This window comes from Arvicanthis niloticus, chromosome 4, assembly GCF_011762505.2.
Source record: "Arvicanthis niloticus isolate mArvNil1 chromosome 4, mArvNil1.pat.X, whole genome shotgun sequence".
Classification (NCBI taxonomy): Eukaryota; Metazoa; Chordata; class Mammalia; order Rodentia; family Muridae; genus Arvicanthis; species Arvicanthis niloticus.
Window position 1 is genome coordinate 11459554 of NC_047661.1, and position 26650 is coordinate 11486203.

The window sequence follows — 26650 nt, forward strand, 5'->3', positions numbered from 1 at the left end:
AGCTCACAATTGTTTGTAACTCTAGTACCAGTGAATCTGACACCCTTACACAAATATACATGAAGGCCAAGAACCAAAGAACATAAAGTTTTTAAAATACATATTTAGTAGAAAGCTTATTATATGCTTCTAAAATTTTAACTTATTCACTCTATGTAAGTCTTATTTAGTCTTAATCTAAACAGATTTATGGTTCATATGTTTTTCTTTTCACACATTAAATAGAAGATTATTTTGAAGAAACACTAATTTAAAATTTATAGACTTTTCTTGGTTTTTCTTACTTCCTGGTCTTTCTAGGATTTCTTTGTTTGTGCTTTTCTCTTTTTCTATCATGCTTACTCCAAGAACTCAGACTCTTCCATTCAATCTGTTTCTCTGAACTCACTAAGTACTAAACAGAACATAAACATCCTTATTTCCAAGAAGTCAAAATGTTCCCAGCGTCTGTGAATAACAGGATAATGTTGCAAAGGTACGTTCATTTTACAATGTGTGTGTGCCAAACAGAGAGAAAATTTTCTGATCTTTAAAAAAGTCAATACAACTGAGAAAGCATGAAGGTATTTATTCATGATAACAAATCCATTTTTAACGAGAGATGTGGGTGTCCAAACACAAGTGGAGCGGTCCCAACCTGATGAAAGTATGGCACATTCCCAATGATTTGCTGACCAATATGATTTCCGGTAAGAAATGATAAGAATAATGATAAGATAATTTTTTTAATTATCCCATATAACAACCATCAGTTCTGGAAATGTCATTTAGAGAAGGTGTCTTTGTTTGAACTTCAGCTGCTGAGTTTTTGTACTTGGAAACTTATAAGTTTCCTTAAGTCATCAATAGTTATCAATTTAAATTAGAAAGCAAGAGCTTTGGCTTGTTGTTTTTCAGAGAGCTAACTCCTGCCTCATTTGTACATATTTAGAGGCTATAAAGGTGGACATCTAAAAGGACCATCCTATGTATGCTATAATACACATTGTGTACAGAGTATGTATACCATACAGGATGTAATTGATGACTAGATAAAAATTAGATATGTCTCTAATGTGTGTATTCATAAAAATTACCTCCTTCTAAAATAACTTTACCCACTTGAAATATTCTTTGGAGACAAGGTATTACTATGTAATATATGTTGACTTAAGTTGGCCTTGAACTCATAGACATATGCCTGACTTTGCATCCCAAGTACTGGGAGGAAAGCTATGCACCACCACTCCTGGTTCTGAAAAAAAAAATGAAAGTCTCTTAGAATTGTAAGGTTTCATTCTTAAGTACCATTAAAATCAGATGCCAAAATATTTACCATTTATTCCAAAAAATATTTAAGTTTTTTCAGAGGGATATTTGGACTTCTTTGATATCATACAAAATCAAATTAAACCCAGGACTTCTGAATAAACTTCTCTTATTGACAATTAAAATCTTAGCCATTCTATTTTATCTTTTAAATGACATTACCAGCAGCTATAAATTTTAAATCAAAATGATGCTTTATAAGCAAAATATGAAAATGAGAAGGCACTTAAGCACTGCAGATGGATTTTCTACTCTGCATTTTTTGTAGTGCTAAACAAGTTGAATTGATTTCTGGCCTAAATAAAAATACAACTAAGTGTTATAATAAAACTAATTCATAATTTATAGGAATGAACCAAGTTAGCCCAGTCTATCGCACGAGTAGGGAACCTAGACTTTTGGTGAAAAGCTGAAGTTTGTGTTTTTGACATGTCAGGTAAAGGAGAAGTAGAAGGCTACTGGACACGTTTCATTACGATATTGACTAAAAGATGATGACAACTGCTCCAACAGTGAGCTTGGCAAGATAACTAAGTGAATGATAACGAATCTCAGCAGGAAGTACCCATTAGTAGATTTATTTTGGAGCAAGTATAACCAAATTATCAAATATTCACTCACACTAAAAAGTGATAGTCTAACACAACTAATTACTTAAAATAAAGAGCCAGAAGCTTGAACCAATTACTAAGAAGTAAACAAACTTACAAGAGGACTTCCATGGTTATTGCCAGCGTCCTAGCAATTCCATTCATTATTCTTATAAAAATAATTCAAGGAGACATGCCAAAGAAAAGATGTCAGTGATTCAGAAACTCTGATGCCTGTAAGCCAGAAACATCTACCCCACTCTCTGGATGTTCATATGCATTTTAGTACAACTGCACCAACAGGTGAAATCACTGGCGTCATAAGTACAAAGGCAATAATTGAGTGCTGACATTCTACCTCTGTAACGGAATTACTGTTATGCACTGTGCATTTTGCCTACTTAGTATCACATGTGGTTGGGAATTTTTAAAAATGTATACATTGTAATCCTTTAATATGTGTCCACAGGTGTGCACTGATATATGCTCTTAGATTTTAAATGAATGAAATAATATCTGCTTTGAACTGAAAAATATCTCCAAATTGGAAATTTGTGACGATTCAGAAAATTATATTCAATACTGCACAAAAGTTAGTGATCAAATTTATTAAATATCTATAGTAAACTAGATTTGATCCACACTCAACATATCAATGACATTTAAAACCATTAAATCTGCCATTTCAATATCTCTAAGTTTATATGGAAAACATCATAAATCTTTGATAAATGTTGGTAAAATTTTATAAAATCAAAACAGCAAAAATTATTTTGGCTTGATGTCAGATGAATTTTAATAATCTTATTCTTGTTTGTTGCTATTTAATTTCAATCAATCACGACAATCTGAATTAATAAATAATGCTCCAATATTTATTAACTTTAATTTGGCTTTTTCCTCTAACAGGATATTATCTTCTAGATAAACACAAACCAAACACATTAGATAAAACCAAATCAAAATGCCAAATTTTTGCTTTCATATAAAAATTATATTTCAGTTTGCAAAGAGTTGTTAGCTCTGGTTGTGTAAGATGAATTTTCATGTTCAGCAAGCCAGAGTTTGTAAAAATAAACTAGACTAGCTAGTTACAGTGACTCACAGTAACTTTACCACACCCCAAGAGGGCAGCCCTAAAATCTGACTGCTTTGTTTCCTTCTTTTTCAGAAAATAATCAAGTTATGCATTATTTTCTTAACTATTTCTCTAAATTAATATGAAGTAGGAATTGTACTGTTAAAAAATAGATGTTAGAGAGATGTTTCTATAGTAAGACAGAAACAGAGCAACCACGATAACATAATAGAATGATTTTTCCAAGTGAAGTAATTGTTGTGTATGAAAGCACTCATTCACAGTGCATTTTGCTGTCACCTTTTTTCTAGTCTCATTGTTTTATTAGGATATTAAAAGACATTTCGGAATTAAACAGTGCTTCAGAGACTACATAGTTCTTTCTGTTCCCTGTCAGTGGTAACACACTCTCTAAAGAACGAGCGTGTCACTCATCAATGGTGAGTAGACTACTCTGGATTTTGAATACTTTGCTTATGACATAGAATTATATTTTTAAATGCAACAATACTTAAATTTATTTATGTTTAGTGCTTTGGAGTAGAAGTTATAATCAAATAAGTTTCTTGATGTAGATTTTTATCTTTTAATGTTAGCTCAGTATCTTTTTTACCATGTTCCAATTCGCTTGAAGAATTTTTTCAAATATTTTTTCAAATATATGATATGCTAACCACTCCTATATTATATTACCTCATGAAATAATGTCCTTTAATTTTCACATTTTTAATAGACTTTTCCTCTGCTGAGCAATATCAAAACTTCTGTTTTTAAGTGAAAAAAAATGGTTGCATGTTTGTATGACCTCTAGGGGAAGGGGTATTTAAAATTACAAAGGTAATATTTTCTATGAGTTCCTGGTTCTTGGTTAGTACTAAAGTTCCAATACTCTCCATTCACAGTTGTATTCTTTGCAGTTACCTATATGTCTTCCTAAACCCAACTGTTCTAGAAAAATGACTCCAAGACAATCTTGTTTGTTTTGTTTTAGGTTTCTTTCTTTCTTTTCGTTTCTTTTTTCTTTTTTTGTAAAAACAAAATAAAAGACAAAACAGCAATAAACATTTTAGCTCTTTAATGAGCAAAGATCATGTCTCTTAGCATTTGACTAATCGCCATTCTTCATCTTATCTTTATTTCACCCAAGGACCACGGATGTGGTCGAGATACACAATGTCCTTCCCACCACGTAGTATACAAGTGTTTGCTTTTGTATAATAAGCTTTCAATTCTTGAAAAAGTGTAGCTGGAAAGAAAGGTTTCTGTTACTGCAGTTAGTCAGAGAAAGTCCTTTGTGTTATCTTACAAACTATCAAAATTGCTAGTCATCTGAAAAAAGGTAAAAAAAAATCACATAACTTTAGTCTAATAGAAATATAGTACAGATAAGAGAGAAACCATTGATCAGGATGTGCTCTTTAAGTCCATCTCATGTTTTTTTTAATATAAATGTACATCTGATTACATATACAAACATTTGGAAAGGTCTGTGATATACTGATATTACTGGTAAACAATAGGGGATTCAGAGATTCTTGTGGTCTTAGAGAATTCATTTGAAATTGCACATATGTGAAAGACAAACCCTTCAGCTGTTGACTCTCCTAGGTTCTGCACCTATGTTGTTCTTCTCCTGAGATCTCATGAGTAAATTCAAGTGACCTTCAGCAAGAAAGAAGCAATGTGAAGAGGAACTGAGCTTTCTATTGAATTCTTAGTAGTAAACGTTTTGTCATGCAACATGAGTAAATCAATCGACTGAGTACTGTAATCAGAGTGGTAGTACTATTGGGGCGTCCTTACAACTTGCAAGACTGTTACCGAAAGGAACAAACTTCAGAGTAACAAACCCACAGCAAATTATAACTCCGCAGCTAACACATGTCCAATTAGAGTTGTACTTCTATAAATTACGTATAAGGGAATGAAAAGAATATAAAACTCATAGAATTTTTTTCTGGGATTCATATCAGTGAGTATTCATCACTATACCTCTAGTTTCTCCCAAGACTTTAATAACTATTCCCTCTATTATCGAAACTACTGCAAATTATTTTATTGTAATTACTTTTGCCCCTTATAAAATCTTCTTTAGTTTCTGCCAATTGATGGAGGAAGCTCCTATTAAAAACTCCAATGGGATGAGAAGAATTTTAATTACGGCTTAATCAGCAGCACAGCCACCAAGCATATAAATTATCATGCACATCGTGCTAAAAATATCCAGTCTCCTTGATCCCCACGACTTAGTACTGACAGCACTTATGTGATAATGTTGTACCTGCCAGTCTTTAAACTTCTTGGTTTTACTGGCAATTTTCAGCATGAGCTTCTGCTATGCCATTAACAGCATAGGTGTTCTGTGTACTTAAGCAAATATGGTCTACACAATTAAAGGGCTCCAAATGAAAACTGACGAAATTATCTGACATTCCATTGGTGTGTCCCTTGTGCATATTCATAGTTGATTTTATTTTTGTTTTTGTTTTTCTGATTTTAAAGTATTCAGACACAGTAATTTCCTGTTTGGTGTTCCACATGCCTAACTCCATTATGTAACTTAAATCTTCAACAAATTAATTCTTGAAAGTGAATGAACAAGTATCATTCAGAACAATTGCTTCAAGCAATTGGGATTTGCTTTTTTTTTTTTTTTTTAAAGTTGATTTGTGTGTATATCTATGTACATTTCATTTTTTTCAAAACCCCCAAAGTTCTTGATATGTATATTCACATAATATTCCTCCTTATTTAAATAGTGAGAGTCTTCCGAGTTGAAAGCCAAGGAATCTTCCAATAATCTTTTACTGCACTCCGTCAGAAAAAAAAAATCAGTTTGTCTCTCTCATCTGGCTATACCCTGGTTGTTGAATGTGAATGGGGGTGTGGGTGGGGATGGGGCAGTGTATTATTCTGTCCTCCAGTAAATGTGTTGAATGTATGTAAGGGCTGAATCCCTGGTATAGTGTTGGGAATCATTGTGATGGTGTTAGGTGTCATTAAAGGAACATCATCAGGTGACCTCCTCATAGCTAGAGTATAATCTGGGGGACAGGCGGTCCGAAGAACCACCTCGTGTGGATGGATGGACTCACACTCGTGATCCAAGTCAGTGTGCTTCATTTGAAGAGACATAATTTCCTCTTCTGGAGCATGGGTCAGGTCGTTGGTGGTCGTGCGCTGAGGGCTGCACCTCCGGTGGACATCATGTCTCCTCTTATCTTTCTTGTAGTACAGGGCTGCAAAAGCTAAGATGTTCAGAAACAGAAGAGAGGCTCCCACTGCGATTGTGACACTTAGCTCTGTGGAGTAGTCCCTCTGATCCACCGAGAAGGGACTTGGTTGTTGCTTAGGATCATCCTGTTTGGCAGTGGGAAAGGCTGATGTGACTGGTGTGGAATTTTTCCTTGTAGGTCTGAGAGTGATGTCTGTTGATGGCACTTTAGTTGTTGTCGAGGTATACTGAGAAATGTCATTGAGATTATGCAGGTGAGGTACCAGCTCCAACCAGAGATTTACCTTATTGGCTCTGTAATGCTCTTTGACTCTTGGTTTTAATCCAATATGGAGATAAAGTTGGTCTTTCTGGGAATATCTGGTCCATGCTACTTCTTCAAAGCGGTTGGGTTTGGTATGAATGAATTTTGTATCTTGAGGAACTGGCTGATTTGGGTCACTAGGAAAAAGGGTGGAAAGACAAGAAAGAATCTATGAGGACACACATTTTATTTATTCTTTTTCTTAATCAAAATACTATGTTTAATATCTAGCCAAAAAGTTAATGAAGGAAAACATTGAATTATGTTTTATCATTAACTTGCATCTACTTAGAAATTTAAGTTAAAATCATGTCAGTGGTAATATGAAGCTGATTAGTTTCACATTCTTGTTCCATGTTCATGTAGAGAAGAACTAGTATTTACTCAAAGTGCTTTTAATTATTTTTGGTTCAGGAAATAGCTCAGTAGTGAATGTGTTTGCTGGACAAGCCTGCCAGTATGAGTTCAATCTCTAGAATCAATGTCAGTGTAGGAGGAAACAATAAATTCCATCAAAGTTATCCTCAAAATTCTGAAAGTACACATAGCTCATTTTCCCATAAACATGTCACAAGTGCTTAAGTGTGTGTACACACACACACCCTATATACACAACAACATATACAAAAACACAGTGATTATAGTGAAAAAATTAAAAAAAAATATTCACATAATAAGTTTGACTTTTCTCCGTGGCAGTGAAAAAGAAATGGCATCAAAATGTAAATTCAGAATTTGGGACTAGCACCTGAAGAGATGTACATCATCACAATGCTTACCTACCCTAGATGGAAGTATCTGTATGAAGCTTCTGGAACCTCGGACCCTTCTATGTACAGTAAAATCCATGGAATCCAAGATGAATGTGAAAATGCATACAGTATAATGAACTAGAAAGTTCTCATACACAATGTTTGTCATTCAAAACAGTGATATTATAGCCTATGCACCTCAGAAGCCAAAGAAATACTGTCATGGAGCAGTACAATAGGAATACCAGTCTGTCTTAATACACTTGAAAAAGGTAGAACTAGTAATGTGCTAAGTGTTTACTGTAAAACAGGGAAATGCAGAATTAATGTTTACTATATGAGGTTAATATGCTACTTTGTTTTGATCTATTACTTTGGACTAGGAACATAGTATAGTGATGGAGTATGTGTTCAAGAATGTTCAAGACATTGGTTTTGATCCCCAACATCACAGAACAAATAACAAACAAACAAAAATACATTACAATATTTAAGAATCTGTATATGTTATTTAAGAATATTTAAAGAGGTATTTGTTATTACAATTAGGGCAGAGTACTTCCCTTAGGTACATACCCAGTTTTAGCAAAGTTCGTCCAGTATGTCATTACTACTGCACTCAACATCACATCATTCTTGGAGAAATTGCAAGGAAATAACTCTGTAGGGCCAATCATGGGTATTCCCAACACGTAGGGAACCTCATCCCCATGAGCTGCATCAGCCCAAGCTGGAACTTGATCTGTTTGGCAATGATGATAAAAGGCATAGAAGTATGTGGGTGAGCCAAAGTTCGAGTGAAGATCTGCTGTAGCTACAGCAGGTGCTACCCACTGATGGTCTGTAAACAAAGCCAACAATGTCTTCCTTCTAGTTTCAGGGTTATGGCGATCAGCCCAGTCAGTATACATAAATTTAATGGTTTCTCTCAAAACATCTTTGCCTTCAGGATATCCATATAAATTATCAACAAAATTAGAGACAGCAAAATCAAAATCACTGGCTGATACACCATCATCACTATCTACTATATTTTCGACGAACTTCAATCCTTCCCCTTGGTTTACTCCTAACATTATATCATAGTTGAGGAACTCTCCTTGTTCCATCAGTATCTGAGGGTCATCTGGTATTACATCACCATCGATCACAGGTCCAAAGGCTATGTGGTATCGGGCTGGTTGAACATCTTGATCAACGAGTTCTTTGTAAGGCTTCTTCTGCAGGCATTCTACTAACTCTACTGTATCTGACACATTGCAGCCAACTTTTGTGGCCAGAATTCTAGCATATTTTGCAGGCTGGAAACTAACAGCCCAGCTGGAAAGGGCTGTTCCACTCTGAGCTATTGCTCGTTGAAAAAGTCCTATGGGAAAATAAACAGAGAGTTTTAGATGATAGTTGAAGTGTGTTGTGGTCCCAAATTAACATCTGATATTTTAGACATGTATATATAATCCCAAGTACAATTGAAGAAACAAATACATATTGTCTAAGAGAAGGTCATAAAGTCATCCCCAGGGTATAAAATACCAAAGAAGTTTGTCAAGGTCTTATAATTTAAGTGTAATTTGATTTGCAATTCTACATTTTGTGGTCTCAAAGATGCAGAAAGGAGAAGAGGTAAAGTTATAAAGCATGTGTATTTAAAGGACTCAAATATTTTGCTTAATGAGTATTATACATGATAATTAACAACATCAGGATGGAGTCAATTGTCTCCTTTGCCCCTCGACAGATTCTGTATTGTCTATTTTCAATATTTCTTCAAGTTGGCTAAATATCTGTCTTTATTATAAATGATTGTGTAATGTTTGCTTTAACTTGATTTTATTTAAAAAAAAAATAGTTGTTTGGGCCTCATGCCGATGCAAGGACTGGAAACTTGCCAATACCCTGGGGATGGCCTTGACATTACACAAAACAGAATATAACTTAAGACATACTGCTTTCAGATTTCTCTGCCAAATATTGTGTGATGAATACTCATATTTCTGAAGAAGACATAACTGAAGAAGTGTCTTCATTAAGTTAGAAGGAAAGCATCATCAAGAAGACTGTGCAGGGAGTCATTAAACCTTTTCTACCATTGAATGTGTGTTGCTGTGTTTTATCATAAAACATGACAAATATATGGGCCAGTGCCCTTGACTTGACTCATTTAAGCACTATAAATTATAGCTCCATAGATATGCTCATTTTGATAACAGATGTATGCTATTCAAATTTATAATTACAGTTGAATCACTAGAGTATTTTCTTATAACAGTCTTTTTAAAATATAGGTTATCAACTTTATTTAAGAATTTATATTTATTATCCACTTCCAGATTTGGGTAAGTGCTCATTCATGTTAAAAACATCTTCAACCACTTACATATTTTAAGGACAAAAGAGTTCTTTATACAAAAGTTCAGAAGCCATGTATGAATTGGTTCCAGAGTTCTCTCCAAAAATGTATAAGTATTAATGTGTGTTAGTAGTATGTTCTAGATAAATTTAGAAACACTCAAAGTCAAACAATGCTGATATTTTTTTGTTGTTTCCTGAATAGACTTGCCTTTGATAGGACAAAGTTCACCAAAGCAAACTATAGATATCTTGGCAATGTAACAGATGTAGGAACTGTTGATATTTGAGCATAAGAATATTTTACTCATAAAAATATTTATGAGTAAATAAACATGGTCATTTAATAATATTCATTCCTATCTCAAGTACTTAGTGACATTATAAATACCAAAACATAAATAATACTTTGTGTTAAATATCACCTGAAGCATGGTGCCTGGGTGATCTTAGGAAGCCATTTCTTTCCTCCTTGGTGAGGGGGCTTTGTTAAGTGTATGTGAGATGGTGATGACTCTAGGAAGCTGCAAACCTGAGCAACATGAAGCCTTTCAATGGGTTTCCAGTCTTTAAAATCCAGGTTTGTCTTGGGGGAGACTGAGCATTTTAGAAAATTGTCTCTGCCCTTCCTGGTAGTACTAGGTACCTCTTGAAAGAGGCTTTGAACTAGGTCAAACTCAAGCCCATGTCTCTAATCAGATACATATATGTTTTTCTTCCAGTGTGTGATAGGAGGTGACATGCTCTGCTGTTTGCTGAACCATTTGCCACTGTTTCCTGTCCTGTCAAGTGTTGAACATTTGACAAATTGATTGGTTCCTTTATCCAGTGCTCTTCTAATACTGGCTGATGCTGGCATTACAATATTGGCTGATGCTGACATTGGGTCTGTGTTTGTTCAAATGACTCCAAGAGTTCTGTATATGTTGGTAAAGCTAACTTAGTTAAACATCAGCACACATATTATACTAAGAATCTCGTCTGGTTAATTAAAAAGCATAATCACTTCAAAGTAAGCAATTTTATTATAGACCAACATAGCTACTTAATTTAAAATGTTTCATTTTTATCAAGTTCAAATAAAAATCTTTCCACAGTTAAGTGAGATGCTACGTAAACCATACCATACATCTATATAAAATGTAATTTGCTTACTAATGACTGAATGTTCTCTTGGAATTCAAACATATCCTTGATAATGAAAAATGTGTTAAGAACACATACTGTCAGCTATTGCAGAGGACAGAGCTCAGTTCCCAGCACCCTTGTGCAAATGACTTTCAAACAACTGTAGCTCTTATTCCCAGAGCCTATGATGACTCTAGCTTCTACATACAGTGGCATTTACATACACATGCCACCCCTTCACTCATATACATATAATTATAAACTATAAAAATAAATATTTTATTTCTAGAAACTGAGATGCTCTATGAATTCCACTTGACAGTGAATAACTTGTGTTCCTCATACATACAATGACAATTAGGAGGCAGAAAATCACAGATGGTCTCTGTTTATGAATATTCTGTTTTCTTCTTTATTACATATAAATAATAGAAAGTATCCACTCTGTGAAATTCTTCAAATAGCTCTCCAGTTAATAATGGAATTGCAATTCTGTTCATAATGTAATTGTAATGAGTGACTGAATGTTGGGTCACAAAGATGCAGGCACTTTAGGCAAAGTACAGGAAATGGAAATAATAAAAAAAAATGTGTTTTAAAGCAGGCTAGTGCTCCATACTGCTTTGCCAAGCTTTAGGAGAAACCAAACCAAACCAAACCAAAACACCAAACTTGAGCTGAAAATAGAAACCCACAAAATCAAATGTCTTTTCTTTGTAATCAAAGGTTCTACTGGTGACCTCAATTCTTTGACAATTTTGGATCACGCATGCAAACTAATGAAACGCTTCAAGTGTCTAATGTCCCTATGTTTAAAAATATTTTATTTTGCCTACTCAATAAGCAGAAAGGACAGAGTGTTGAAAGTCTTTGTCTGATTTTCCCTCAAATCAAGTCTTTGAAAATAGATAATGACTATAACACTCAACATTCTGAAGTGGACTTGAAAAAGCATCTTACCCAGCTCCATGGAAGACAGAGAAAAGAGTCTGACAGAAACTTAAAACATGCACAGAAAGGCTAAAGAAACAGCTCTAAACAGTTATCAAGCCCAACCTAACACTCAGTTGAAACAGAGAAGTATATACAAAGCATCACGTAGTACTGATGGTGGTGGCATGCAGACACCAAAATTGTCAAAATTTGCAACCTGCATAATACCTTTGGTTGAATTGCTCCAACGGTTACCTTCAGAATAATGGGATAAAGTCAGAAGATTGACACATGAACCCCCAGCGCCTGATCCAAACACAGTGATTCTCAAGGGGTCACCACCAAAGAACCCAATGTTCTCACTGGTCCATCTTAGGGCCTGGATGAGGTCAAGGAGCCCGTAGTTTCCTTTGGCAGCCTGATCCCCTGTGCTCAAGAAGCCTGTAAGACAGAAGAAGAGGGATACCTTAGGATGATCATTGTAGTTAATATGAATTAATCATAAATCAACTTTTAAGATTGTATGAGGCTTGTCCTTATAATAACTGCCATATGCTTTAGTGAAAGATATTTCTATTAGGGTAAAATCAGTGATTTCAGGAAGTATAGTAATGACTGAAACCTGAAAGAGGATGTTTATCTTCACTATATGCTTTTCAATTTATACACAAAACAAGCCATGCAGATGAACAAAGGGAATGATAATATCTGGAAGACCCCAAAACATCCATTTCCAGAGACCACATTCCTTGATGGTTACATGAAGACATATAGAGAAACTAACAAGGGTGTATATTTTGTATTCAATGATACATTAGTGTTCAAGTTGCTTGTGATCTAACCTGGTCAGAATTCCTATGTGTAGCAGTGTGCACAATGAATGAAGACAAGGGGTAATGGTTCAAGCTTTTTGTGAGAAGAGTTTTAGCAGTTTCATGAAATTGTAATGCAGTTTCTAACAGTGCGTGTACATACACATGTTTAGCATGATGAACCAGTTAAGGGTTGTCTATGATAGAGGTGGTATGCAAACACTTTGGAAAACTTTGGCCAGTATATAAAAGCAAGGGCTTTGGTAAAGTTTAGGCTCTGGTTCATTCATAGAATACTCGATGTTCTACAAGACAGAAGAGCTGATATGGAGAGCAGTCAGTGTATTTTCAACATAAATTCAATCAAGGTAGGTAAAAGATCAAAAAATTTTAACTAACAGGATGCCAAAGGTAAATGCAATAGGTTATGCTTGAATAAAGTGTGGTGGACACAGCTATAATCTCTGAATTTGTAGTTTCAAGGGCAGCTTAATCTACATAAGAAATTCCAAGACAGCTTGGAAATCCCATAGCAATAAGAGCTAAGTGTTTTGTTGTTGTTTTGTTTTTGATTTTTAATCTCTAGAAAGTTGAAAAGGAATAGGCAAGGAATTATTTTAGAACTGTTAAGGCATATTCCCCCTTTTTGGCTAATATGGGAGGTTTTAGAATGTTTGTTATACATTGTAAGACAGTAAGTAGAAAATAGTTCATAAAGTAGTCTATCTTATGACCTAGTCATATAATTAAAAGTTTTCACATAATCTGGAAACTATGAGACATACTTATGGTTTTGTTATATATAAATTCATTAATAATACCCAGAGACTTTCAACAAGTTCATGGAAAAGAATTTTAAAATCCAGTTCTCTCAGTAAATGCAGGAATAAAGACTCAATCTGATGAGTCAATGTCAGTCAAAACATTTGATTTGAAATATACTTATATGTTTTAGAAAACCAGCTAGGAATTCCATTTTATTCATAAGAAACAAACTATGAAATCAGTACCTACCAAGGAGTAAATAAATCTATCATCAAACTTAAAATATGTACAAAAAGCCTTTAAAAAATTATATTGTATATATATATATATATATATATATATATATATATATATATATATATATATATGTTAATGCCAGCACATAGGTGACATAGGATGGAGGTGAATGTCAGGACACCACTTGGCACTTCTTGCATTGTTGACAGAGGATGCCCTGTATCTGGTGCCATGCAAAATATGCTCAAAAGCTTAGCCCGTGAGATTGACGCTGATTTTTCTGTCTCCAATATCCAGGCCTCTGAAGGAATCCTGGCATTACAAATGCACACCACTGCAATTGGTATTTTACATGAATTTGTGGCATCAACCCTCCCTCCCCCACAAGCTTGTTCAGTTTATTCATTGAGCTATCCTCAGGCCCAAAAACAAATTCTTCCTAGTCATTGTAGAAAGAAATAGGTGAAGTCAAACCCTTTTGAATGTCTTCGGAATAAAAGTTGGTTAAACCTTTTAATGCAACATTTTAAACAGGTTTAAGATATAGAAGTGTAATCTCAAGTTGGGTGCAGTTTAAGTGGGTAGGCGGTTTTTGCTGATCAGCCTGTACCTGGGAAAACAAGGCAAGATGATCATCAGTGTGGAACCAGGGCAGAGAGCCACTGTAAAATCATGCAAGCTCTAGTTGTGTGTGTGTGTGTGTGTGTGTGTGTGTGTGTGTGTGTGTGTGCTCTCAGGTGCTTGTGGGCATGCACATGGCATCTGCATTATTTTGTACACATTACCTTCAAAATACAATCCATGAGTTTCAGGTAAACTTTTAACAAACATATTTTTGAACAAATACCTTTCTGCTCACACCAAGTACTCTTTATTGATATCATAGAATAATTTGAGAAAATTTCTCACAGGTATTTTTGCTTCAAAAATTTCAAATTCTCAATTAAAGCATAATATATATAGAAAAAAACCTTTCAGGAAACTCTTTTAACTATATATATATTTTTATGTCAGCACTGATATAAGATAAAGTAATTAACTTAAGTTTTTGAAAGAATTGTTGTTTTATTAGTATAGACTGGACTGACAGCATGAAATTTGAAAACATTATAGAAATATTTCCAGTAATTAACTTGAAAACTCTGGAATGATAAAGAAATCCTTTGTGTGCATATGGGCATGCACAACAGTGTATACTTGTGAGTAACAGAATGAATGAAAGATTAAGATTGTGGCAGTCTAGAGAGTTTCTTACCTATAATTTTATATCACAAATCTACTCAGGTAGAAAAATGAATTTTGAGTATAGCTCAAGCCACTCAATACAAAATAAGAATTTCCATTGATTACCTTATGAAACATTATTGAAAAGCTCCAGTTACATTCAAATGACTCTTGGTGTTCATACAGAATTGATTTGATAATAGCATCACCATTCAATATGTATCATGTAGAGAATCATTGTCGTGAGAAAACTGGCTTCACCTTAAGTAAATAATGTCCCATCTAGAATTCCACTTTGAGTGTATCATGTTTGCTACATTGTTGATGGCTCAGTTCCCTACTTTTTACAAAATAATACTGCAAAAACATATCATACCTCTAAGGAGTCACTTCTTATTTTTTACACATAGTTAAAGTGTTTAGTTTCAAAGAAAATAAATCAAATGTAAGAATAGTCTTATTAAACTGTAATGATGAAGGACTCAAATGAAATGTAAAAGTCTAGCTCTAATCTCAGAATGTCCAGGATTATTTCTCAACCTTCATTGTTACTCAATTTTGTTTCATGCACTCTATAGTTTATTTGAGGTCATCTCTATAATTGTTTATCATTTACCCATCTATTCCAGCAATATATTCTTACCTATCGATTACCTAAACATCATTTATCTACCTATCAAACACCCATGGCATCATCTATTAACTACATACAGTTTATCTACTTATTGCCTGTGTATTTAACTATGACTTGCTTATCCTTAACCCATCTATCCTCTATTTTCTTACCCATCAGCTACTTGCCTTGTGATTGTTTGCTATTTATCTTACCTATTGATAGATATTTTTTTCATCCAAGCTTTTTCTTCTTCCATATCATTGGGATCATCATTACTCTATTTAATGATTTATTTAATGATCACTCTAATATTAAATCTTTTTAAAACCAAATAGTGTCAATGCATAATTGATAATAGCACTTCATGTTTTCTACTAGAAAAAACTGATGTTCCCTGCCATTAGGAACTGCAACTAACTACTCAGTTGTATCTCTTTGGACTCAGTAGAATGGCACATGATTGTATGAGTTTTTAATTCCTGGTACAATCTTCAAATACAACCCTAGGATTCAACCAAGGGTAGAAAATAAGGAAAGCTAAACAATTTACTGCCTTGAACAAGACATGGCTTGCTCATTACTTACTGAAAAAGTCTTGGTAGTGTTGTTTGTTTTTTATTTTTTGCTTGTTTTGTTTTACTTTGGTTTGCATCCTGTTATCCATTGACACATGATTTACATTTTTAAAATTCTAACTCTTGTCCTGAAGTGAAAGAACTGTACACCTGGACTGATATGATCTATAAAACAGGTCTAGCTTCAGTTTGCCACTCAAGGGATCCAGAATCTAACAACTATGACTGCTATCAGGTGTCAAAAAGAAGCCAGACAACTGAAATGAACTCATATGCACTAGAGTTATGAAAATTAGATCTAATTATAGAAAATTAGATTATCTGTAAAATAAATTATGCAAAGAAAAATAAACAAAGAAAGATAACTTTAGTGATAGAGTTAGCGGCTTAGGCTACTGCTGTGTACTGAACTCAGAGAGGTCTCTGAAACCAAGGGAACATGGGAATATAGAGGTTATTAGCGACCTCATATGTATGCAGGCCTGTACTATGAGAAAAACCAAGCCATATTTTATAACTGTGTAGAAAAGGTATCAACTGTTACACTAAAAATAATAAGCAAGCAAACAACCAACCAACCAACAACAACAAAAACAACTAGAAATCTTCAAGGAAGAACTTAGAACTCAGAATAATATAGACTGTCTTGTTTAGATGCTACCAAGAAAGGGAGAGATGGAGAAAGCTAGGGAACCTCCACTTTAGAGGCATTTTCTCATTTTAGGCATGGAATCCATACTTTTATATCAGTGTTTATTAATTCATAGAAATGTTAAATATAATATAATCATTTTTGAGTTGACATTAAATTTAGGTAATAAAATTAAAGAAAGGTATTTGCTGTATTTATCATTTCGTTTGCTTATATAGAGAAGACCACCTTGTCTCCTTCTAAATGAGGAATACTTCAGAATGGAGATACTAGACATGTTAAATATAATGTTTATGTGTGTGTGCCAGCCGTGTAGTCAGAATCCTCAAGATAATGAGACATTCGTTTAGGAACATAAAAACTCAGACCAGAAAAATAATTCATTGAAGATTTTTTTATCTTAAAAAAAACTACAATCATTGGATTAAAAGCCCAAGTCTTTGTAGGAATTTGAATCTCTAGTCAGACCCAGTCACTTTTTCCTCTGCACTCTCTCTGGATTCTGCATCAATCCTCACATGACTGACTTCTGAAATCTTTTCTATGAGAGACTGTTTCTTGAAATCCTTCTACTGAGTTTTACAGTTATTCCAATAAAATAGCTATGTTAACAGGCTTAGTTTTGTAAAAGATCCCATATGTACACACAGACACAGACATACACAAACACACACAAATATATACACACAAACATACACACACACACTTACATGAAAATAAAATATATTAAGACATGATTGCATAATTTACCTCCATTTTGCTTAATAAATTTCTCAAATTTTTAATTTTATTGGAAATACGCTACTTTATGTTTTATCAAGTTGGACATTGTGGTAGTTTAAATGTGAAATATTGCCCAGAGGCTCTTGTGTTTAAATATTTGGTTGCCTGATTGTGATGCTGTGTTGAAAGTTGTAGAACACTTAGGAAGTAAAACCTTGCTGGATGAAATGAAGCTAGTGCAAACAGGCCTGGAGATTTCACAGCTTGTTCTAACTTCTAGACTGCCTTCAACTTCCTTACTGCTGATACATGTGGCCAGCAATCTTATGGTCCATAGATCATTTCTACTACATGATGATGGAGTTTAGTCTCAAAATGAGAGTGAAACTAAATCTTTCCCTCAGTTCTTTAATTTTTTTTTTTAAAAGAAATGAATACAGGCACTTAAGAACAAATGGTGAAAATATGATCAAAACTCCCCAAAATGAGAATTAACATGTAATGTTCAGAAAATTGTATATACCCAGCAAATGACAACCTAGATTCTTACCTTATGCCATCATATACAAAAACTAATGCAAATTAAAAATGTAAGACTATTGAACTCTTAGATAAGCCAGAAGAAAAACATTTATAACACTAGACTTGGGGTTGGAGAGATGATTCAAGGGTTAAGAGCACTTACGGCTCTTTTAAAGAATTGAGTTTGGTAATATTACCCACATGGTGGCTCACAACAACAATTAAGTCCAGTTCTAGGAGATCTGACATCCCCTGCTGATATCCGCTGTTAAAACAGGCACACATTTGCTTCACATACAAGTGTGCAGGCAAAACACAGGTACATTTCAAAATATGAATGTTTAAATCAGAAATGCAGGACAGCTTCGTCATTTCTTGATTATGTCAAAGGGTAAGATTAAAAAATAGAAACAGGTTCACAAATGAATCCAAACCAGACTTAAAATTCTGTACACCAAGAAGAAAACAATAGTAAACAATGTTATTGCTAAAGTATTAATGTTCATCTTAGTAAAATTCTACAACTAAATAAGAAAATAAAACCTTCAGATATAATTTTTTAAAAAAAAAAAAAGATGCAAAATCCACCGGCTTCTTTAGTTACATTTCAGTTGTTGTGATAACAAAATCACCAAAATCAACATAAGGGGAAAAAGTTTATTTCAACTTCCAAGTCATAGTCCATAGTTTTGGGAAGTAAAGGAAAGAATTTCAAACAGCTGGTCATATTACATCCATAGTCAAGAGTAGAAAGAAATGAATGTACTTCTGCTTATTTCTCACCTTCTATGCTCAGCTGCATTTCTCAACATTTTGCCTAAATAATAATACCAGAGAGTTGCTGACTCTTGCTTCAACTATTGACTTTAAGACAATTCTTCCAAGATTTGCCCTAAGCCAACACAATGTATACAATTCCTCATTGAGATACTCTTCCCATGGGATTCTAGATTATGCCAAGTTGACAAAACTAACCATTATAATGCATCCAAAGAAGATACAGCAATTGCAAATAAGCATCTAAAATGTTATCATCATTAATCATTAAAGAAAAGAAGGTCCACCATGAGATGCTGCCTCATATATATGCTAGCTATGCTAAAAAGAACAGAAAATATGTTTTTTGGCAAGAATGCCAATAATTTGAAGCCATCATATTGGTAAGAATGAGAAGTAGTTGATCCATTATGAAAAAAAGTGTAGATAAGCCTCAAAATTTTATAAAACTAATACATTACTTAACAATTTCTCTTCTGGTCTTATAATACAAAATAGGATCCCAAAGACAGAAAAAGCCATTCCTGCCACAGAATTGTACAAAATAATCAAGAGCTAATAGTGCCCTCCATGATTTCAGATTTACCAATAGATGCAGAAAACATAGACAATACTAATAATTATGACAAAACCTTACTCATCCTTAAAAAGGAGAGAAATCTTGTCCTGTAACACTGACAAATGGACTCCAAAATTAGTATCCTTAATGATGAAAACCATAGAAAGAAGAGGGGTGTTGATAAATGTCTGAGTAAAGAGAAGAGAGAATATTTAGTGTGTAATAGGTACAGAATTTGATGGGTATAAGATAAAATAAATTGGAAAATTTTAAATCCCAATCATCTCAATGCTAAGTGGACAAATATACCTTGAGACATTTTCATGACAGATTTTGATGCCTTTGAAACTTGTAATAAAAGTAACAGATCTTTGTAGAGAAGTACACACCACAGTGTCACACAGAACATTATTTAGCTCTCCACCATGTATAACTACATTCCTTGCTGTTATATTCTCCTGGAAGTTACTTTTTTTTCTAAGAATATAACAAATGGTAGAGTCACAGGACTCTGATTTCTGAGTCTTCTTTTTTCTTGGAAAAACATCTTGTATGAAAATAGGACTGAATAACACTTAACATTACAAAGCCTTGGATGTCCAGTGTAAACATCTTTTACAGTTGAAGATAAATGCATAGCTTTAATTTTATATTGCATAATATTCCATGCCCCCAAACCACAATAACATATATGTGCAGGGTGGTAATTATTTGTTGAAAGCAGGCAACAGGGTGAAAGTAACCTTAAAACAAATAATCCATAAAAGTTGGAATCAACATGTGCATTTAAATTGATAGCATGGTTATGATTTTGAGCACTGTTCTGAGTCAACTGAGGTTAGAAAATAATGTTTTTCCTTGTAAAGCTCTGTTAACTGTCTCTATAAAAAATGTCCTTTATTCCTTCCCCACACTAAAGTTTCTGTACTGTTCAATAAATACAGAGAAATTCTCATCCCATAGTTAGTGACTGGTATAGATTAAGACAATTATTTAGGCACAAGGGACAGACACAGGCACAGGTCACAGACAACAGAAACAGGTCCATCAGACATACACAAGAGAAGGAATACAGACAGTCCAAATAATGACAGTCTTCAGGCAGATGGAAGACCCAGAATAGCTGAGTTCAATCTTCATCAAACTAAAACAGCTGAAGTTTCTGTCTTCATTCTGACATATTTTGGTACTTTTTAAATTTAATATTTTTAGGACATTGAAACTTCCAGCTTGTACTACTATTATGTAGCAAAATGGAGCTGATGTGATTGCGACTCCTCTTGACTCACTGCTATATCCATAGATCAATGTAACTCTCAGCCCTCATATGGGAAACTTCTATTTTCAGTGGTCAGTGATAAACAAAAGAAATTGACAATTTGTCAAGGCTTAGACCATGAGAGACTCAGTGTTCAGAGGAACTATACATACCACATACTACCTCTCAATGATTAAAGATAACTGCAGAAGAAGAGAAAAAAGGGGAATAAGGGTCAGAAGTGATAGATGACTAGAAGTAAATATCTTCTGGACATAGCAGGGTAGAAGCATATATGAACTCATAGAGGTTGTGCGAGCAAGCACAAAACTGTGTAAGTTCAAATAAGAACAAAGACCAGCCTGGAGAAGTGTGTTGAACATGCAGACCCGAACTCCACATCTTATGCTATGGGTAATTGACACTGAGTGAGATCGAGGCAGTTTCCTCTAACAGTATAGACCACGATAAGTTGAGTACTCCAGTGGAAGAAAACACATCAAAGACTATTTAACAAGACCAATTACTCATAAAGAAGAATTTGGAGGACACAAAGTTAGGTGGATAGAGAAACTGAAAGGTTCAGGATTGAAGATGAATATAATCAAATATGTTTGAAACCCTAAAACTAAATCTAATAGACATGTTTTTATGTCAAATATTTTTCATACAGATAAGAGGACAAAATTTAACCCAGAAGTCACAAGGATTTTTTTAATGATTTCCTTGTTCCTTGACATTTTGAAGATGATTTGAAGATAATTTCATGCAGGCCAGGCTTTTCTTGCATCCACCACTGTTCTCTTCTACATCACATACACGGGAGTGAAGAGCATTTATGCTCCCCCACCCATTTTAAACGGTTCATTGGATAATTGGCATGCAACTTTGACAGATTTCCCTTTTCACCCCTTCACACCTCATGTTCATTCACATCCAGTGTGAAATTACATGCTACAATGGTTTGTTGGTCTGCATTTGTTTTATTGAACTTTTGTTTCTGAAGACGATATTTCTGAGAATAATTATGTTTCCTTTTTTAATAAAAAATTATATTTACTTAGAAGCATTCAGACTGTCAACGAAACAGCCACATTTTTGCAATCACAGAGTGATATTAAGTTAACAGAATAACAATTGTCTTCGTATAAACTGCATCAGAGACAAAAATTAAAACTAAAAATAAAATCAAAATTAAAAAAAACAAAAAAACAAAAAAACCCCACTGTACCCATATATTACTAATTTGTGCTGTACACCAACAAGAATCTGCTTTAAATTTCCATGCCCCTTTACAGCCCCTAGACTGTATCAGGCAAGGTTAGTGGCTATTGAAAATACCAACAAGACAGGGCTACCTAAAGAAACAGTAGGTAATGTGCTAACTATACAAAAAAGACACTGTACAGTTTAAAAACAAATCTTACACAGCTTTACATTCCAATTTTTTTCTTTAAAAGGAGTGAGTTGTGTACAGGGGCGTTAAATGCTTTATAGACAAGGGGGAAAACTGCTAGAATCAACTTACTCATCATCCTCATCTTCATCTTATTCATCCTCCTTCTCCTCCTCTTTCTATTCCTTCTTTTTCTTGTTCTTTTTAGCTTTGACCCCCCACCCCCCGTCCGCTTTTCACTACATCAAGTTTTCCTTTAGCTCTGTAGGCAGCAATATCCTTTTCATACTTCTCCTCCAGCTTGGCAGCCTTCTTCTCGTAGGGCTGCTTGCCATCCACTGCAGTGTTGTTCTACATCTCTCCTAGCTTCTTTCTAGCATCACCAATGGATAAGCCAGGATGCTCGCCTTTGATTTTGGGGCGGTACTCAGATCAGAACAGGAAGAAGGCCGAAGGAAGTCTTTTGGGTACATCGGGGTCCTTGAACTACTTTTTGGTTTCCCCTTTGGGGGAAATGTAGGTTTTCATTTCTCTCTCATTACGAGCCTTGTCAGCTTTGTCATATCTTCAAATTTTCCCTTTTCTTTAACACACGTGATTTCCCACCTCTCTGAGCACTTCTTGGAGAACTCTGAGAGGCCAACAGAAGCATCTGGGTGCTTCTTCTTGTGCTCCTCCCAGCAGGTTTGCACAAAGAATGCATATGAGGACATTTTGCCTCTTGGCTTCTTAGGATCTCCTTAGCCCATGTTTAGTTGATTTTCCTCCATGAGACAAAGAGTCACTCAGTGCCAGTCCGGCTCTCACTTGCCCCGGCGTTGCCTCTATAAAGCTCAATGTACTTCAATGGCTGTGAGCATAATTATGTTTCTTAATTTAGAATTTATCAGAACATTTGTTGCAATTATATTCAGATTATGATTTTTGACAAAAGACCAGATAAACAGTGTAGTGTTATCTTAATAGTTCTTGATGTACTCATTGAATGCTTGGTTATGTTGATGACTTTCTATGTTTCTCTACTTCACCACTGTAATTTTTCTTATGTAGGAAATATGAATAAAATAGGAGTTTCCTAAATTCCTCGTTCAGCACCTGTACATACTCATATTAGTAACAGTTGATGGTTCTTATCTGAAACAAGTACTGAGTTTATATTTGATTTTGTTTGTAGTTGGAATTGCCTATGCAGATGCTTCTTTGTTTGGTTTCCTGTATGCATTTACTCAGCCATTTATTCATTCACATCTTTATGAATTCATGGATTCTTTTTTCACTTGGGTTTATTAAATTTGATATTTAAGTTGACTTAAGTTAACTTAAGTTGGCGTTACAACATGGCAGTGAGCATCTGGCGGCGTTGGCAATGGAGACCTTGGGTGAATCCTTTGTTTTAGTAGAATGTTCATGAATTTTTCTCTGAAGAAAACCTGGGATCAGTGACTTTATCATGTCATAAGCCTCAAAACATGTCCTTCATGCCATTTCAGGAGAACTTCAGACTGTTCACCTTCTTTTCAACACTTGTTAATATTTGATTTAAAGTTGACTGATAGTTGTGTATTTATTATATTTGTTTTCACCCCAACAACAGAGTGAGTTGACTTCTAAGTACTTTTGAGTATTAGAAAATTTAATCATATATATTACAGGAGAAAATTATCCATACACTTCTTTTTATGCCTGGCTTATCTATGATTTTAACTGGACTATCCTGTATTTATATTTAAGAGGAAATCTGCCACTCTCCCTGATATGACTTAGACAAAAATCACTACAGATATAAATTCCCAGAAAATAAACTGACTGAATTCATATGTTTATTTTCATCTAATACAGGTGCAGTTCAATTAAGATATATTTCTCCTTAGCTCATATATTTTGTCATTGTTTTTGCATTTGGGTACTACTTGGTTCCTAGTTTTGTCTCTATTTTGGATGATGATAGAGCCTCTAGGAGATGGAGCATCACTGGAGGAAGTGGTTCATTAGGAATGAGCCTGAGGATTATAGACTGGTTATATATACTTTCTGTCTGTTACATATTTCTTGACTACAGATGCAATATGACCGGCTGCCTCAAGGTCCTTTTGACTTTCCTGCTTTATAATGCTGCAAGTTGTGAGTCAAAACAATTTCTTCTCTTAAATTGCTTCTTTTAGTCTCAGAAAATACCCAAGTATCTAGAACAATTGTCCATCTTAATGGGCACATTAGACTCAAAGGTGAGAGCCAAGAATGGTCTGCATATTCCACTACAACCATCACAAACCAACGTGTAAACTAGAAAATAAATGTCAGGTTACAGAAGCAATGCTATAATGCAAACAAAATCATCAAAATCCTCAACAATCAGGTTTCTGATAAGACAGTGCTAATTTAATTTTCTTATTTTTCAAATTTTGAATTATAAAGTTATTTTTGAAAAAAAAATTATTGTCAGTTTCAGTTAGTAGTTTCTAAAAGATGAATGTCCAAGCCACATAATAGGGCCATATGTTCTGTAGCTGCTGAAGCTGCTGACTGTAGACATGAAGGCACTAGAATGAGAACCTAAACCATCCTGAGGCAACCACTAATTGTATATCCAGTGTCCCCAGCACCAGCCATTAGCTTTGGGGAACCTTGCTTACCAATGCCAAAATGATCTATAATATCTCTGAATTAATTGTTACTAACAATTAATCAATGTTTTAGTAAAAAGCTGGCAAATATTTTTGCTTTTGGATTGTACTTAAGCTTAAGCACCGTGGTGAATGTTGGCCCATCCTACCAATATTTCCAAAATCCCTTAATCTCTTTTGCACTTAACAGGAAGGATCACCTGAGAGAAAGTCATCAACATGTTTTGATATTATGCTGGAAGGAATTTTCAAAAGTTCTAGTGGCCCTATAATAATTCCAATGGTATCTAATGTGGCTCTTCAGCTCAAAGGGCCACAGAATGTCATTCAGTATCAAAGGAAATATTGAAACAAGGTAAAACCAGTTTAGATATCTGAGAATTCCCCCCTCCCCCGCTCAGGACACCTCCTGTTAAGCTCAGATTTATAATTGAAAATAAATCATTCATAACTGGGTACCAAGCGTGAGGTCCTGTCCTGGGTGTAGCTTTCACTAAACATTATATTTTTTCAGTTTGAAGTCACTGGTTTTTCAGCAGATTTAACCTGCACACCATCAGTGGATGTTTCTTGACAGTGATTAGCTATTCAAGAAAGAAGTAAAACTAATCTCTCTATTAATATACATGAGGTGAAATGAGGAGCAATCTGAGTCTCAAAGGCATGGAGACTGATGTTGCAAACCGTGCAGCAAGGCACACTCCCCCAGATTCATTCACAGAATCAAACCCTGGAGAAGAAGTGTGACATTTGGCAAAGCTGGTACAAGCGACAGCTGCTGTGGGCTGAGATGACAATGTATCTCTCAGCATTTCAATATACAGGGTTGGTGTTTTTTTTTTTTTTTTCCAAGAAGGAAAAAAAAACCCATTCTGTTATTATGACACTTAGCAAAGTACATAAAACACGCATTTTACATTTATTTTTTGTTTATTATGAAGGTTGAAGAGGAACAACAATGAAGAGAATGTACTGATTTTTAACTTGCATTGGAACAAAAAACTTCTCAGTCACTTTATGCCTCACAGGAACAACCTTCTATGAAATGTATTGAGAACTGGGTAACAGGTGAAAGTCGATTAATATAATGAGGTTGATAGAATCTTTCTTTTGCTGTGCCCCTGTGTGTTTATCTGAGTATGTCTCTGTGTGTGATATGTGTATATGTGTGTATGTATATGTATTTCTATATGTGTGTGTGCATGCGTGTTGCATACACATGAGTGTGAAGGCTCTCACAACTACATATGTACATATGGAGGCCAGAGGAGGGTGATTAGTGTCTTTTTCTATGGCTTTTTGCCTTATTGCCTTGAGACAGGGTTTTTCACTGGAAAATTCATTCAGCTGGACAAAGAGCTCTTAGGATCCGTCTATCTCTCCCAGTAAGCACTGTATGTCATGCATACAAAGCTGTGCTGGGCTTTTTACATAGGTACTGGGGATTTGAATTCAAGTCTTATTTACTGAGCCTTTTCCAAGATCCCTGACTGAGTCTTTTAATAGAAACAATCAATTAAATCAACATTTGTCGTCATGTTTTCTTTTCACAGAGTCTGGTAAAGAAACAAGATACAAAATCAAACTGAGAGCTATCCCCAGTGCTCTGGAAAGTTATGTTTCCTTATCATTTTTCTTAAATAGATTTTATGGTATTCTGAAGTCTCACTATACACTCAGGATTTTTTTGAAGATTCATTGATTTATCAGTGGAATGAGGAGTTCTAAAGAAGTCTCAAGTATCTCTAGGTGTAGAGGGATTTCTTACCAAGTTCCAGAGTGATTGTGAGCCATACCAGTTTTAAAAGCTAGATGTCTTAAACATGAACATTGTGATGAACTCCTACAAAGTGTATTAGGTCTGTCAAGATTTTTTATTAATCAATGTAACTTTAAAGGAAGGGAAAGCTTAGGTTCAGAGAGGATCTATAAACTATCTACTTGAAAGTTTATAAATGGGAATTGTCTTGTCCTAGATATGAGTTAAAAATGGGGTGAACTAACAATGTGGATGTCACTAGTTGGAATACTTATAGAGGACAAGTGCAAAATAGGTTGTGAAGATATGACAGGATCATAACATATAGTAACTCACAGTGGCTCTGTTTTCATGCTCAGATCTGTACAAGAACAAGCCAGGCTGAATCCCACCAGGAATGAGGGATGCGCTTATGTGTTCCTATCCCTAGTTGAAGAACTATAAGCAATTAATGATAGCTAGGGAAGAAAGATT

The 26650-nt window shown here is 34.6% G+C and overlaps 1 protein-coding gene across 8 annotated transcripts in view; it reads right to left on the reverse strand.

The window, feature by feature from the left end:
• Nucleotides 1–552: 552 nt before the first annotated feature.
• The window catches only part of Nlgn1 (neuroligin 1), an 842816-nt gene continuing 816718 nt past the window's right edge, over nt 553–26650 (reverse strand). For 6 of the 8 annotated variants that reach the window (XM_076932194.1, XM_076932197.1, XM_076932192.1 and 3 more), the window contains 3 exons: nt 11906–12118; nt 7844–8633; nt 553–6652 (listed from right to left, as the gene is read on the reverse strand). In XM_076932194.1, the coding sequence (XP_076788309.1) occupies nt 5830–6652; nt 7844–8633; nt 11906–12118 (1826 nt within the window). In that variant the 3' untranslated portion in view covers nt 553–5829. The remainder of the gene's footprint in view (nt 6653–7843; nt 8634–11905; nt 12119–26650) is intronic. The other 2 variants (XM_034501094.2, XM_076932195.1) reach the window with 1 other exon arrangement.